At 38.9% G+C, this 16208-nt stretch overlaps 1 protein-coding gene across 1 annotated transcript; it reads right to left on the bottom strand.

Annotated features, from left to right (window-relative positions):
* Positions 1 to 5112: 5112 nt before the first annotated feature.
* Positions 5113 to 14975, bottom strand: LOC101854200 (baculoviral IAP repeat-containing protein 5). The gene is made up of 4 exons (XM_005108081.3): positions 14767 to 14975; positions 11097 to 11206; positions 9133 to 9250; positions 5113 to 5282 (listed from the first exon to the last, which is right to left on the bottom strand). Exons 1-4 carry the CDS (start codon positions 14887 to 14889, stop codon positions 5196 to 5198), a joined length of 438 nt encoding a protein of 145 aa, XP_005108138.1. The 5' UTR covers positions 14890 to 14975; the 3' UTR covers positions 5113 to 5195.
* Positions 14976 to 16208: the final 1233 nt, after the last annotated feature.

The following is a 16208-nucleotide window of genomic DNA, read 5'->3' as shown; positions in this document are numbered from 1 at the left end:
GACATTTTTCGACCTGCTGGGCACTTTTTCTATTTTTTGTGTTGGTCTCACTTACCACTTTTATGTCCATTTAAAAACGCATTCCTGCGTACATACTAGCACAAAAAAAAAGTAAATTTTCAGTTTCCATGGAAACTACACAGCTTTGGAAGTCAATAAACTTTGCTGGCCATTTTCTCACTAATTTTACCTCTGACACTGAGCGACCCCTGACTCCTTCAAACACAAATATCATGACATCTATTTAAGATGAGTATTTAAAAAAAATCGAAAGCAAGTTAAATGAATAGGTTTTAAGATTATACAAAATGTAACAATGACTCCATTTTAAAAAATTGACGAGAGCCTGGTTACTCTGTATTGTTATGATTTTTACACATGTTTGCATGAGAGCATCAAGTGCTGAGCAGTGTCATTGCTGTATATTCTCGCAGAGGACTGAGATGGTGATGATGATAATACTTATAAATAGCATATGTATATATAGCGCATATCCCGCTCGACATCAAGCTCTGTGCACTTTATTTTTACACTATTATGTAATAGCCCCAGCAGACCATGGAAAACAGAACACTCTGAAATATTCTCAGTTTCCCCGGAAGCGTACAGGTACGTCCTCAAACACTAACAAACTGACAAGATCTTTCACTGTCTATATCTGGGTACCCATTCTAACCTGGGTGAAGTGAGGAAAATTAGGGTAAAGTGCCTTTCCCAAGGAACCCACCTTACAGTTGCAAGTCTGACAGCCAAATCACTAGACTACAATCTAAATATTCAATAGCCTTCCTGGGGTGCAATCGGGAAGTCAAGAAAGCCTTTGACTTTTAGGGAGATTTTGGAGCGTGTGGATCTATTATAATTATAATGTAATTTATAAACATTTATCTGTAGTTGGAAAACTCAGTAAAATTTCAGACCTTGAACAAGGTACAGTAGAGCCAATTTAAATGTGCAACAGGTATGCCTTTCTTAACTCATGACAGATGGACAAAACATTCACTTGTGTTAATGAACATCAACTTTTCTGAATCTACAAAACAACCATTCCTGATACTAGATCTAGGTGAACTTAAGGAACATGTTTGAAAACTGAGGACGAGCCTACTGACAAAAAAAACTTTCTTTCTGAAAAAAGAGTAATCTTCAATTTTTTTTTCATAAAAAAAAAGCTAAATTCCAATTTGTTTAGTTTATACTAATTTATAGATAGGTTTCTAAACATTGACTGAAGCACATCTAATGAGCAAACAGGGGTGTTTGCAATTTAGCAACGAGTCATAAACTTGTATACACATACAAAAAAGATCTCCCACCCCATAAGGAAACGGGGATCAATTTTCTTGCAGAAAGGATGAACAGAACATTTGTGTCATGACGTGGTGGAATCAGGCATTTGTCAAATTATGAGCATGTGGAGTTCATCTTGTTCCTTAGTGCTGCTTTCCATGAAAAAAACGCCCACCTATCTTGAATAGAAGTCAAGACATTTGCCACTGAAAGGGGGTGGGGGGGGGGGGGGGTTGCTTAATTTCAGAGGTAAAATTAGCGAGAAAAAGGCTGCCAAAGTTTTAATGACTTCCAAAGCTTGAGAGCCCATGAAAATTTCAAAGTTATATTTTTTGTGCCCTTCATCAACATTTTTCAGTAAAATCCTCACAGACATATGCTTCTACATGATCAAAAAGGTGTTGAACCAAAAAACATAGACCAAAAATTGCCAAAGGAGGGGAAAAATGACGGTGTCTTCGATTCCATGTATTTTGACAAGCACCTGATTTCACCATGATATCTCATATTTTCTTATGTAGCTAAGCTTCAATAATTTGACCAATTGCTTAAGTCTAGGCTCAGCTATAGAAACAACAAATTAAGACGTAGGTTTGGCAATGAGTCGAACCAGCTGCAAAAATTCAATGCCATTGAATGAAAAGACACAGGAAACAGGACAGAATGGGGTACATGTTCAAACTGCATAGTTTTATTTAAGGTCACAGGCAATAATACGGTTCAAATTCAAAGGCAGTACAAAAGGAAAGAGTGAGCAGGCAATTCAATAATCATAATGGTATAGTCTAAGTAAGGGTCCTCCATCCCTTACAATGCTACACAAAAAATGAGAGGTAGGATCCTCAGTTTCATTGTTGGACTCTGGATAGGACAGAGAGTCTATAGTTTAAGGGCACTTACAACACAATATAAGGTCCTATAAATGTTGAAGATTTAGAGGCGTTACAAGAGAGTAACAAACACACAAAAGAAATAGATATTTGATAGGAAAAGAAAAAACGACACAAGAATACTCGCCAACCCCCCGCACATAGTAGTGTCACTCCCCAAGCAACCCTAGTTCAAGGACATGTCATCATCAACGAGCTTCCACCCCCCCGGATGGTGCTACTGACTGAAATGTCTTTACTTTAGGCCATTCCCCAAGTGGGGGGCTTTAATTTGTTCTTATGCATAGTAGAATTGTAAATTGTAAATGGGCTGATTCATCAACATTATGCTCATATCTGCCTGAACTGCAATGGGGAACTGCTTTTTCTTTCCTTATCCTTACTACATGTATTGTCATTTTTCCTCTACTTCTTTTGTATGTTAGTCACACTCTTGTGACCCGCTATTTCCGGGGTGCCTTGATAGTCGAAACACACTTTGTGCAGTTGAAGCTTAAGAGGCGACCAGAGTAAGCCCGATTCCCTGTAAGGACTTCACTGTTGACATCCACCCCTTGGCACTCATATCACCTTATGCAGTTGCGAGCGCCATAAAACATCTACTAAAACAATGAGGTTCAGGAAGATACCAACTGAGCTAACAACAGTAGGTGGTGTGAAAGGTTGGGTAGAAAGAGTAAGACAATGAAGTATCTTATGCAGACATTATCAAAACCCATGACCCTCTGTCTAGGTGATTATAAGATTGTAACAAACAAACAATAAAAAAGAGAAAAAATAGCCCTCTGTACTGCTTGTGGCACATGAACAATCAACACTTGATGCAGTTTTTTTGTTCCCATTCGGCAATGAGTCATAAAAATGTACATTGAATTGTCAAGCATCATTAATTCACAACATGGATTCATCACATGGATTGTGGCGACGGTGGCCTAGTGGTTAGGCTACCGGACTCGTAATCGTGAGGTTGCGGGGTCATGAGTTCAAGCCGCGGGCCCGACGTCGTGTCCTTGGGAAAGGCACTTTACACGAATTTTCCTCACTTCACCCAGGTGGAAATGGGTACCCAGCCATAGACATCAAAGATCTTGTCAGTATGTTAGTGTTTTAGCGCCTATAAATGGCTGCTTGCACTGTATGCTTCCCAGGAAGTTGAGTTTGTTTCATAATGCTCTAAGGTCTGCTGGGGTAATAGTATAGATTGTGAAGCGCATAGAGCTTGCTGTTGTTCGGGGATTTGCGCTATACAAATGCTATCTTATTATCTATTATCACACAGATTTTGGCCACTATAGCTTGGTCACTTTCATCTGACCGCAGTAAAAACAAAATAGCATGAAATCGCTCTCTTTGATCTTGTCAGATCTTTGCATACGAGTCTAAAATTTGGATGACCAACAGAACCTAAAAGCCCACCCATAAAGGTCACCGCAACCTAAGGTTTCAACACGTTTTCTTCGATGTAAGCCTAAAGTGGGTAAAAAAAATAATAGGAGATTTACAGTATACACTTAAAACACTTAAAATTTGACATATTTTCTCAAAACCACACTTTAACGTTCACCTAAGAAATAGGATGAAAGAGACAGGGTTAGTAATTTTCGAGACTCATGTGGAGACGTCTAGACAACCGGGGGATGAAATCTACGAGCTTAGGGGCACAGTGGTGTCACTCTCAAAATGAGCAATTTGTCGGCAAGGCTACTGCAAGCCATTTTATTTTAGTGATCTTGTGTATGCATTCAAAGAGCTGTTTTTATTTTTAGTACATAGGGCCCAAATTTATATTTTTGTACTTCTGGATCAAGATTAAAAAAAAAAAAATTTTGTTCGGTCGCTGGCCTGCAGAAGTGCCATGCAAAGTAATGTGGGCATAGGTAAAGTAATAAATAGGCTAAATCTAAAATTTTTTTACGCGGACAGACAAAAGCGAACAAGCTTTAATTCTGAGAGAAAAACAAACATAAAAACAGGGAACAACACAAATAGCTGCAAACTCTTTGTACATGTATATAATAATTAAGCAAAATGACATGTCTAGACTAGTAATGAGTCATCCTTGCTTTACAAGTACTGTACCTCTGTATTGTAAATATATACATGAGTTTACATACTGAATTGGACCTTTTCGACCATGGACCCTCATAATGCCAGACATAGTTAAGTATTTTAGTTTTAGAAAAGAGTTCTACGGCACTTGCAACACAGTAAGGTCATATGAAAGTGCCGAAGATTACAGGAGTTACAAGAGAGTAACAACAAACACAAAAAAGGAGAGATAAAGACGATAGTTGTTTAATAGGAAAGAAGGAGCAAACCACAGCAGAGTACCCGCCAACCACCCACTTAGTTAAGTATTAAAAAGCAAAAAGACAAACTGTAAAGAAATCAGAAAGCATGGCGTGGAAAAATAGAAGTCATAAATTAAAAAGGCAGGACACACACACACAGTTTACTTGTGAGAGAGGGTGTTCCAGCGTGTGGTAAAATGAGTGCACAAGTGAATGCATTTATATAATATATTTTCCACACATAGAAAAAGTGAAAGAGAGAGAAAGAGAGATGAAGGACAGTGGAAGGCTATATACAGAAAGAGCCACTACATAATTAGTTCCAGTGCTAACAAAACTGTTAAAAATAGTTGATCTCAGATCAACAGTTACCAGTACCATTTCCATCATTCAATCAAGTCCTCACAACTCACAATGCTGAGCTTTAGAAGGAGTTTTAAAATTTCATACTGTGACTGCCAGAATCAGGAGTAAATGTCAGAATCCGGGCTAGGTTCATTTTGTATATTGACAAACAGTATTCTTCCGTATCTTAAGATACACACAGTTGTGCTTTAGCTGACTTCGACAAAAATGAAATATGTGTGTCGAAGGAGAACTTTTAAAAACTAGTTGAGAAAAATAAAAGCAACCAAAAATCAAGAAAACAGCAACATAGTATGTATTCAGGTACATCTTTGTTTTTACATCAAACCCATAGGAACAAAGGATATGCATTCTTACATTACACAACATTATTTTCTATAATCAACTTTCTTGCTTCCGCTGAAGCCGCTTCGAGTTCTTTTGCCTTGTGGTCAAAGATCTTTTCCTGTAGAGGGGAAAAAACAAGTTTCATTGTAAAGAAAAAGCATCAAACCGTGTAAAAATAAGCCTGTGGACACTAACAAAATAACCACCTCACCCTCCCCACAAAAACCTAAACATTTTAACATAAAATGTACAGACAGTTAAACGGGGACAAGCAAAATAACAACCAAATGCAAACAATTCAAACCCATCATCATTTGGCTGCTACTTTCAGCAAATCCAGTGGCATAAAAACTTGCCAAAACGAAAAGTTTTTTCCTGAAACACTTTTAGTATCACTGGCGATTTTAGTAACAATGGCATATATGTGAGTCAGCGTGGTGGAATCAGGCTCTCGTCAATTTTTGGCCATATAGAGTTACTGATATCATCTTAAAGCTTGTTCATTTGTTTTTATTTGGGTGGAAAAATATCCATTTATCTTGAATACAAGTCGAGATATTTGCGGATGAAGGAGGTGGAGGTCAGTTTTTTTCAGAGGTAAAATTAGTGAGAAAATGGCCGCCAAAGATAGTTCTTTCCTTTGCTTAAGAGTCCGTGGTAACTGAAAATTAAAATTTTGTTTGCCTTTAACGGGAGGAGCTACCCTTGAGGACCATTTTCTATGTTTGTTGCCCGAGATCAAATCTAAGTACACATATAAGTTAGACATGGTAAAATCTCTTGATACGCAATTTCATTTTGACATAGCTAAAGCTGTTGCTATGGAAACGGCCGCCATCTTGAAAATAAACAATGGATTTCAAATCCCTAAGGATTTCTTATTTACAGACTAAATTTGACCAAATGTGGGGAGAGTATACTTAAACCAGACCCTATCAGTGTAAAAGCAAGTTTTTTTCAATAAGTGCAAAAGAAAAATAAATATGAGAATTTTCCCAAAGTATAAAAAAACTTTTTAAAAATTTAGGTTGCGTAACTGCTTGCCAATGGAATAGTATTAATTTCTTCGCAAATATCTCTCTGTTACATTGATGGTAGCCGTGCCAACTATGTTTCCTGAAAGTTTCATGTCAAAAGGATGAAAACTAAGGAAGGAGTAGGGAAAAAACTGCACAAAAATTACATTTTTTGAAAACCGACAATAATAGTGAAAATTCACTATATTAATCCATCCTCATGTTTTTAAAGGCAATTTACCTGGAGAATAAAGTCTTTCTCAATTGTATCCATGCTATTTTTAGACAAAAAAACAAGTTTATCTTAAAAAATCAGCCAATATAAAATGTGCATAGCCTGACCCAAAATCTGCAAAATCAAGGGTCGCTCCTCCCCTTAATCAATGTTTTTCAGTGAAATCCTCAAAGGAATGTGTTTTTAAATGGACATAAAAGGTGTTGAGCCAAAAAACAAAAATTTGATAAAAATTGGTAAGCGGGGAAACTGCTGTTTTCTTCGATTTCATTATTTTGACAAGAGCCTGATTCCACCACGCTGCCTCACATATATGATCTCACAAAAATCTCTTTTATCAGACACAGGCATGTAGTCTAGAAAAACTAAAACAGAAAGCTGGGCGTACTGCGGCTGGTTGGTGTTTTTGGGTTTTTTAAAAGCCAAGCCCAAGCAATGTAGCGGTATGCTACTGACTGACTGCTATACAATAGATACAATTTCACGCAACACAGCTAGACATTTTCAAATTTACTCATCACTCCATTAATGACTGAGGTCCCCAAAGCATACATGAACCCGGAAAAGGATTATAATTCATAATTGCTAGGCAGCCAACACGTAATGCGGGACAGATGAAGCAGTTTAGAGTTCTTTGTGAAACGTAAACACCTCAAGACATCTGGTGGCTAGAGTGAAGTATACTCGGAAATGGGTAAAATCAGACCCCATTTAGATTCAAACTATAAATCTGTCCTCAGAGAAAGTTGCATTTGAAAATAGCAAAAGTAGCAAGAAAAATCAACAAAAGTTGCAAGAAAAGTTGCATGACGTGTATAGCTAAAATGTCATGGAATTATTGGAATACATTGTTTGTGTATGCCCATTGCAATCAAAGTAACCTACGTGAGTTTTGTTTGATCAAAATCAAAAGTTCAATGTGAATGTCTACCGTACCAACCCCCCCCCCAAAAAAAAAACAACCAAAAACAAAACAAACAACAACCCAACTGCACGAAGGTTGCATAGTTTACTTGTGTCAGGTCCTTAAACTTAAACTCTCGCTGACGTTGGGCAGGTGTGACCAGTGTGGTCTTGGGGCTGTTCAAATATAATCGTACACCTTTTGGGGGATTTTTGCCCCCCCCCCCCCCCACCTTACACTTTTCTTACATTTTCCTCCTCTTCTCTCCCCCCAAATCCCGTAATACTAATATTCATTCGCTTTAAATAATATGACATTTATATAGCGCAAATCTGTGTTACAATCATTGGTCTATGCGCTTTACTATAATAGTATTCATGAAAAACATGCATACACACATGTGACATAATAATTAAATAGATCTATGGTATAAGCGGAACCTTTCCGGAAAAACTAAGTGAATAGCAGAGTTTACTCTTTTTTTATGTCATGTTTTGTTTTTAAAAATTTGTGTTGTCATAAATTATTTTCCTTGTTATTTTTTCACCTTACAAAAGTGTAATATCACATTGGTTAACAACCCCCCCCCCCCCTTCCCCTTTTCTTATACATTAGTCAAGACCCCCCCCCCCTTTTAGGCCTTTCCCAGGTGTAAGATTATATTTGAACGACCCCTTTAGGGGTTTTCTGGATGAATCGATCAATGTCTAGATCTAGCCTCCTGGCCTAAGACTTAAGTCTTTCACAAATTTTTATACTAGATCTATCTAGCTGGTGCCACGGAGCCAAGCAAGCTAAGTAATCAGACGTTCGTGTTTACGATTGAGTTTACTCTATAGACATCTAGATCTACAGCCTAGATTTAACTAGATCTAGAAGAAGTAGAAGATGATTCAGTCCAAACAGGACTATTGGGGAGGTCAGGTCGGGACGGGTCGGTTTGCTCGACAGACTGATGGCGCAAAGTGGCTATCGTGGCACACATCGATCGCGCCCGACTCGTGAGTCGTTGCCTCAAAAACAAACGCGGCGTTGTTTTCAGGCAACGAGTCGGGCGATCATCCTGACACAATCTCATCCCCGTAGTGCAAAAGAAGTGGCAGATCTAATTTCTGGTACGAATTGTCCCCCTTCTCGTCGTTATTTTTAGTTGAGGAAGAAAATTTCGGTTATTTTTACCGAAATCAAATTATTATTTTTCCAACTTTAACTGAAAATAGCTTAAAATTCGGGAATTCACGAAAATGGCAAAAGTTGCGTTGAGGCCAAAAGTTGCGTGCGCAACTTGCGGGTTGCGCGCGCGAATTTCTCTGAGGATAGATAAATTGTGAGGCATCGCGGCGAAATCAGGCCCTCGTCAAAATAATGAAATCGAAGAAATCAGCATTTTCCCGCCAGTTTAGCAATTTTTATCGAATTTTTCTTTTTTTACTCAACGCCTTTAATATCCATTCAAAATCAAATTTCCGCTTAGATTTTACTGAAAATCGTTGATTAAAGACACAACAAAAATATCCATTTTTGCTTTCCATTGACTCTCAATCTATGGAAGTCACCAAACTTTGGTGGCCATTTTCTTCCTAATTTTACTTCTAAAACTCGGCGAACCCACCACATTCAATAGCAAATATCTCTACTTCTATACTAGACAAATGCTTATTTTTCTCATCAAAAGCAAGGAAAAATGAACAAACTTAAAGCTTATACCAATACTATAACTCCACACGCCCAAAAATTGACGAGCGCCTGATTCCACCGCGTCTCAACACAACTGTCCACACATGCTCCTGGCTACAGCCAGGGTACAACTTACGGTTCTGAGAATTGCTATGTTCATCAACATGCGGGTAAACTCTGTCACGGTCAGGTCTTCAATCGGTTTCCTCTGGAGCAAGAAGGAACATCTCGGAGAGTGCTTCTTGTGTTCTTGGCTGAGGGAAGGAATAAACAAATTAAATACACAATAAATAACTTAGAATTTGGAATTCATAGCAATCTGGCAGGGAATTAGGAAAAATGAAAAGTAGTGAGTCGACAATCTTTCTATTACCCTGTCCCCGTGGTTTTATGCACCCTGCATAATTTAGCAAAATTTGATCATTTTTTGCATAATTTCTGATTATTTTCCTTTATCATTCTTTGTTAAAATTAACAGAATCGCATAATTTCACATTTTTGGGCTCGGTTTGCATAATTTCAGATCTTTTTTTGCATAAAACCGCGGTGACAGATTACCCTCAAACTTATAGTGAAAACTCAAACCCAGCAAAAGGATAAGGATTCCCGGATTTCGTTCATTAAATAGAATCAATAAAATTAAAATGCCTTGTATTCAGAAAGCACTAAACAAGAAAACTTGCCAGCAGCAAGGCTGTAAACCTTGTCTACTTGTACAGTTTCCCAAGGGATCATCAATTGCTCAGCACTGTCCATCATTACAGGCTCATTGTTTATCATACACTTTCTGCCCCAACCTGTCTCTATGGTTTTATGCACCCCGCATAATTTAGCAAAATTTGATCATTTTTTTTCATAATTTCTTATTATTTTCCTTTATCATTCTTTGTTAAAATTAACAATCGCATAATTTCACATATTTGAGCTCAGTTTGCATAATTTCAGAATTTTTCGAGCAATAAAACGACGAGGACAGCCCAACACTATGATGTACCAATCAAAGACACATAAACCTCTTCTGCTACCAATCAAAACATTTACACGAACACATGAGTTGAAGACATGTGAGTCTGACTGTGTGCTGGGGTCAGGAGAGGTCAGATAGGCAGCCAACAAACGTACTAATCGCGTACAATAAACTGTGAGTGCCCGAGAGTGTGTGTGAAAACGGGGTGGGGTGGTTGCCTGAGCATCATGCATGCTGGGTGTGGATCACCAGCAGAAGTACAATCATGATTTTTTTCCCCCAGTCCTAGAATAGAGATTATTTAATGAGCTGCGAGCAAGTCTGTAAAGCAAACATCTAGTAAGTCTAGTCGAAACATAATATGTGAGGCAGCGCGGTGGAATCAGGCTGTCGTCAATTTTTGGGCATGTAGAGTTATTAGTATCATCTTAAAGCTTGTTCACTTGTCTTTATTTGGATGAAAAAATATCCATTTATCTTTATACAAGTCGAGATATTTACGAAAGAAGGAGGTGGGGGTCACCTGTTTTCAGAGGTAAAATTAGTGAGAAAAGGGCTGCCAAAGATAAGTTGTTTACTTAGCTTAAAAGAGTCCGTGGTAAGAGAAAATTTACGTTTTTTGTGTGCCTTTAATCAACCTTTTTCAGAAAAACTCACACAGAAATGAGTTCTTTAATACGCATGAAAGGTGTTGAGCCAAAAAAAAAAAAAAAAAAAAATTAGATAAAAAACCACAAACCTGCGGCAAAATGCAAGTTTCTTCACTTTGATTATTTTGACGGGAGCCTGATTCCACCACGCTGCCTCACATATATCAGCGAGTCTTGGACACTTTCACTATTTTCAGTAGCAAGGAGAAGAAAATGACTCTAGTTTGAAACTTAGTCAGCTTTGTATTTATGAACATCCCACAGAAAGGAAAACAAAAGTACGGTACTTAATCATCATACATAAATAGATTAAAAGAAACAAAGTTCATTTGTACTGTACAAGTTAAATCAAAAAGACCAGAATAGAGCAAGTGTGGAGACACACAAAAGATGGAATCAACATGTCATCTCCTCAGGGGCTTTCCGACGGAGTAGAGATATTGGCCATTTTTCACACAGTGAGTGTGCCAGAAAGTAACTCACTACGGGTCGTCATCAGGCTCCCAACCATCCAGTTCCTTGTTGCAGAAAGGACAGCAAACGTTGTCCGGGGCCTCAGGACTTGGTCGGAAGTAGAACCCAGCAGCCGCCAGCTGTGAATCAATTAAAATGAAAAGTCATGAAAGTGCTTGTCTCTTTCTGTATCAACACATGATTACACTATTTTTGACCTTTCAAAGCAAATCAAGAAAACCAATTTTTTACTTAGTCATTATTTAAAATGAAAATAAATAAATAATACCATAATTTTAATTAAATTAAGCTTCTGAACTTTAAATCTTGGACATGCATCTTTTTTAGGAGCAGATGCCAAGAGACTGGGCAAACAAGGAAACAATAGAAGATAGTACACAGATGATTTGGACAGGAATTATTGTTGGGATAATGTTATGGACTGCATGGTCCTGTTGTCTTGTGAGTATCACATTTTGTAGTCTCTTCGCAAAGTCGCCATCGTAAAGGTTTGTCTGATCCAGACCAAATCAGGGAAAGAAATTGATTTAAAAGGTCTTCATAACTTGGCAATTCCACCCTGGACGCTGGAAGGGTGCCAAGTTCGGCCAAGTACTGCTAGAATTAGGACAATATTCACGATTTTTGTGCAATTCACAGCTATTTGAAGCATGCCTGAGCCATTTGAATGCCATGTGATTTTATTTTTCAACCCAAAGGTCTATCATTGAGGTGAATACAGGGCTATATATAACTAATCAAGTTACTTGATGATGTTGCGGCAGTGTGTAGTATTGTAAGAGCAGCCAACAATACACCTACATTAATTCAAATAATACATGCACCTGTAATTCCAATTTACTAATTGTGAGGCATCATGGTGAAATCAGGCGCTTGTCAAAATAATGAAATCAAAGATACTGTCATTTTTCTGCTGGTTTGAAGTTTGAATTTTTGTTTTTGCGCTCAAGCATCTTTTACTTCCGTTAGAAAACACATGCATGTCAGTGTGGTTTTTAAGGGAAAAGCGTTGGTTTAAGGCACAAAACATGTCAGTTTTCAGTCTTCAAGGACTCTCAAGCTATGGATGTCACCAAACTTTGGCGGCCATTTTTTCGAAAATTTTACTACAGAAACCAAGCGCGCTCATATGACCTTAGCAGTTGCGAGCGCCGTAAAACCCTATACTACTACTACTACAACAGAAACCAAGAAACTCCTTCAATCGCAAATATCTATAATAACTCCACGGTCCACATATAATCATATATGCTCCAAAATCGATAAGCGCCTGATTCCATTACGTCGTGACACAATTTAATTCAATTGGAGGTATTATTTTACTTTCACTCCTATTATAAATCTAGATCATATAATAATCTAGAATCCAGAGATCTAGATTGTAGATCAAAAATATTATTTTAATATGATCTAGATTTAATCTATCTACTGCTGACCTACAACGAAATGGGCAGAGTGACTTAAGACTCTTTAGGTCATGGCCACTTTTATTCTCACCCCTCACCCTGGGTGAGAATAACACATGTCTGGCTATTCTCATACCCCCTCCCCCCCACCCCCATGGTTGGGAACGAGTAATAATAATACGAAATGACTTTTCAGACTCGAGTCCGAATATATTAAAAAATGTTATTCGGACTCTGATTCTTGTCCAGCATGACATCACTTCCGACTTCCTGTGACTCCGGCTTCCTGTCCTGCCTCACTCGTGACTCGCCTCAGGCTGGGTAGTGACCGGGATCACTTCGGGCAAAATGGCGTTTTGTGCAGGAGCCGAGTTTTTATCTTATGATGAATTTGAGGCCGGCCTGAAAAGTTATAGCGCTTCTAATAAATGTTTATTTGTCAAGAGGCCATCAGAAGCAATTAAAGATGGCTCGTTAGCGTGTGTCGGGGTCGGATGGGCGGCCTGCACACGTGTAGCTGTGTGTGCGTGTCGGGGAGGGGGTGGGGGGGCACTATCGGTCCGGGCGTCGAACGTCGCATACGCGTCAGTCTTTTTTCCAATGGCAACTGATCATTAATACAATAATAAGCTAGTCTTGACGTAGATCTACGTAATGAATTGTGCGCTGGTCTATGGAATCAAAAGTTGCCGTGTGCTCAGCTCTACACAGCAACACAACTTTTTCTTGGTAAACAATCGAGATGACACAGGCTTTGTATTTTCAATGAATCGGTCTTTTTTTTTACACAGCTCATAATATGCAGGTGCCAGGCGGTCTGCTAATCTTCAATTTTACCTTTTTCTACAACAAAGAAAGTGGGAAACATGGGGGGTGGGGGCGTATAAATGAGGCGGCGGGCATCGGATTGGCAGAAAAGGTGTGGGGGAAACTAAAAAATGGCGGAAAATTGGAAGCACTGAACGTTAGATCTATAGAACGAAGACACTTTCTTTTTTCCGGACCGGAGTCCGAATAACATTTTTTCATATTCGGACTCGAGTCCGAATAAAGACGGCCTAATGTAAAAATATTTTTCGCCTCTCCATTAAAAAAAAAGGTTCACTACCGACGCTACTGAGCGGGATGTGGCACCGGCCGCCGGCTGGACCATTCATTAGTTGTTTACACACTTAAAGATGGCTGGCCTCTCTGCCTGCCCACAATAAATAAAGGGACCGATAAATAAATGGTTCAAGGAACAGAGGAGCGTGTATGAACGTAACGAGACTCGAGCAATAGACTATTAAAATCTATGCTCTTGCATGACGGTTGAAGGGTAGTAAATTATTCAGACCAAATGGGCGAGGGCGTTTAAAAATCGTGTTAACTAGAATCTAAATCTAGATCTAGACCAATTTAATAATTTTACAAGATCTAGCAGATCTAGAAATCTAGATCTAGATATATATAGAATCTAGATCTACTAATAAGCCAAGCAATCTAAGCTCGTTTCTTCACTTTCTTCATTCTTTCTTTTTTGCCTCTCTTCTTTCCCCTTCCCTTGTTCTTGAACATTTGGAGTTTGGAACCAAAAAAGAGCCAGAGAAATTCTCCGGGCCAGATACGATCCGAAAGAGTCAAATAATGGCAACCCTGACTGTGACTAAATCACCCCTGATGACCTCTTGACAAATAAACATTTATTAGGCTAGATATAACTTTTCAGGCCGGCCTCAAATTCATCATTATAAGATAAAAACTCGGCTCCTGCACAAAACGCCATTTTGCCCGAAGTGATCTCGGGGGAGGACTTCCGTAACGAGCGACCACTATACTATGAGACAGAGCAGAATTGAGGGCTAAGGGTAGGGGTAGGGGTAGATCTAGGGGTAAATCTAGGGGTAGGGGTAGGGTAGGAGTAAGGTTAGGGTTAGGGTTAGGCCTCTTCTTTATTGTGTTTGATGGGGTGGTCGCTCGTTACGGAAGTCCTTCCGATCCCGGTCTCTACTCAGCCTGAGGCGAGTCACGAGTGAGGACTCGAGTCAGAAAAGTCACTTCTTCGTTTCATTTATGCGTATCTTGTTTAGACCGCGGTCAGACGAGAGTGAGCAAAAGCTCTCTATAACCTCGTCTACAGTAGGTCTACAGTACAGTCAGTCTTATCAGTCTAACCTAACCTAATCTAACTCGAGTGAGTAGTACAGCGACTGAACTGCCGACCCGACTGTGCACGGCTACAAATTCGACAAAGATAAAGAAGGAAATAAAGTCAAATTTCTATGCCTTCAAACCTTTTCAGGGGTACAGGTCCAATCAGGGTCATTTGGCCATTTCTGAAATGTCTTTAGACGTTGGTGTTCAACGAAAAGAACTATTTCTTTTTCGTCCGTGAGAAGCTTCAATCCGTCTGCCATTGTATTTTATTGTTTGTTAAATTGTTTATAAATTCAAGTCTTTCACTCCTCTTGAATCAACCGCCTGGGCGGAAGTATGTAAATGTACTTCAGAATATTAAAGAGCTACAATGCTCGGTGTCAAATAAACTCGAAGTGCTCGTAGGACAGAAGTTCAAAATAAGAATAATATATAACATAGATTAGTCTCTCTCTCTCTCTCTCTCTCTCTCTCTCTCTCTCTCTCTCTCTCTCTCTCTCTTTCTCTCTCTCTCTCTCTCTCTCTCTTTCTCTCTCTGTGTATGTGTGTGTCTGTTTGTGTGTGTGAGTGTGGTAAAACTATGCGGGGAAGTATAAATTGTAAGAGATTGTTCCTGCATGCTGAAGTCTAGTTAAAAATAAATAGTCTTGGAAGAAGATGTGTCAGGTTAAGATTTGCAGTTAGTCGAGCTAGAATTTAGCGACTTGGAAGATAGTGATAAGTTGATTTGGTAGGTTGGTAAAAGGCTAGGCGTACTGGCAGTGTGTATGATATGGGATTTTACAAAGGCAGTTTATACATGATGGTGATGTTGCTCTTCCCAGGGGAAACATCACAAGACAGTCACTGCAGTGGAACCCACAAGGAGCACGAGGCAGGGGTAGGCCACGGGAAACATGGAGGAGATGCGTGGAAAGGGACATGAGAGAAATGAAGCTCACTTGGAAAGAGCTTGGAAGGATGGCTCAGGACAGAGATAAATGGAAGGAGCTTGAATGTGGCCTATACCCTGCCTGGGGTGAAAGGCATTGATGATGATGGGTCTCTTCCTCTTGTGTACTCTACGTTGCATTAATTATTTCAGTTTGGGATTTAGCTGAGTCACAGTGTGTAGAACTCTGTCGGCTGGCTTGGTGTAATGAAGGGAGGATACGGGGGAAATTAAGTTAAGTTGTTGTTGTTTTTTTTACAGATAGTTCCAAACTGTTCATCTTACTGTGCATTTTAAGTGTGCTGGGAAGACTAAGATATTTTGATCTTTTCTGAAAACACGAATTGTGCATAGTGTAGATCTTTGTGGCTGAAATTCTGCATATTGTTATGACTGCCATAACAAAAATAAATAAATAAAAATGCCAGCAATAATCAAATTGCATAAAATGATATTAATTTTGGTGTTTTTCACCCGTGAACTCAACAATTCTTTCTTGAAATTATTGTTCCCGGAATCAAACACAGTGAAGTGTTATAACTACAGTCAAGCCTATGTATAACGGCCACCCATTGTAAAGGAGAAATTTAAAGTGGCGTTATAAGACAGGTGGCCGTCTTAGGCAGGACTGATCAAAATGAAGAAAGC

Source organism: Aplysia californica, unplaced genomic scaffold (assembly GCF_000002075.1).
Source record: "Aplysia californica isolate F4 #8 unplaced genomic scaffold, AplCal3.0 scaffold00658, whole genome shotgun sequence".
In the NCBI taxonomy this organism is placed as follows: Eukaryota; Metazoa; Mollusca; class Gastropoda; order Aplysiida; family Aplysiidae; genus Aplysia; species Aplysia californica.
The sequence above is the reverse complement of the archived record's forward strand: the minus strand, read 5'-3'. Positions and strand labels throughout refer to the sequence as shown.

Bases quoted from the DNA above. Each gene is read 5' to 3' on its own strand.
- LOC101854200 (XM_005108081.3), bottom strand. From the start codon at position 14,889: ATGGCAGACGGATTGAAGCTTCTCACGGACGAAAAAGAAATAGTTCTT. The intron at 11,207-14,766 runs GTTTGAAGGCAT...ATTGATTCACAG, and splicing joins GGACCTGTACCCCTGAAAAG to CTGGCGGCTGCTGGGTTCTA. The intron at 5,283-9,132 runs GTAAGTTGTACC...TCCCCTCTACAG, and splicing joins ACATAGCAATTCTCAGAACC to GAAAAGATCTTTGACCACAA.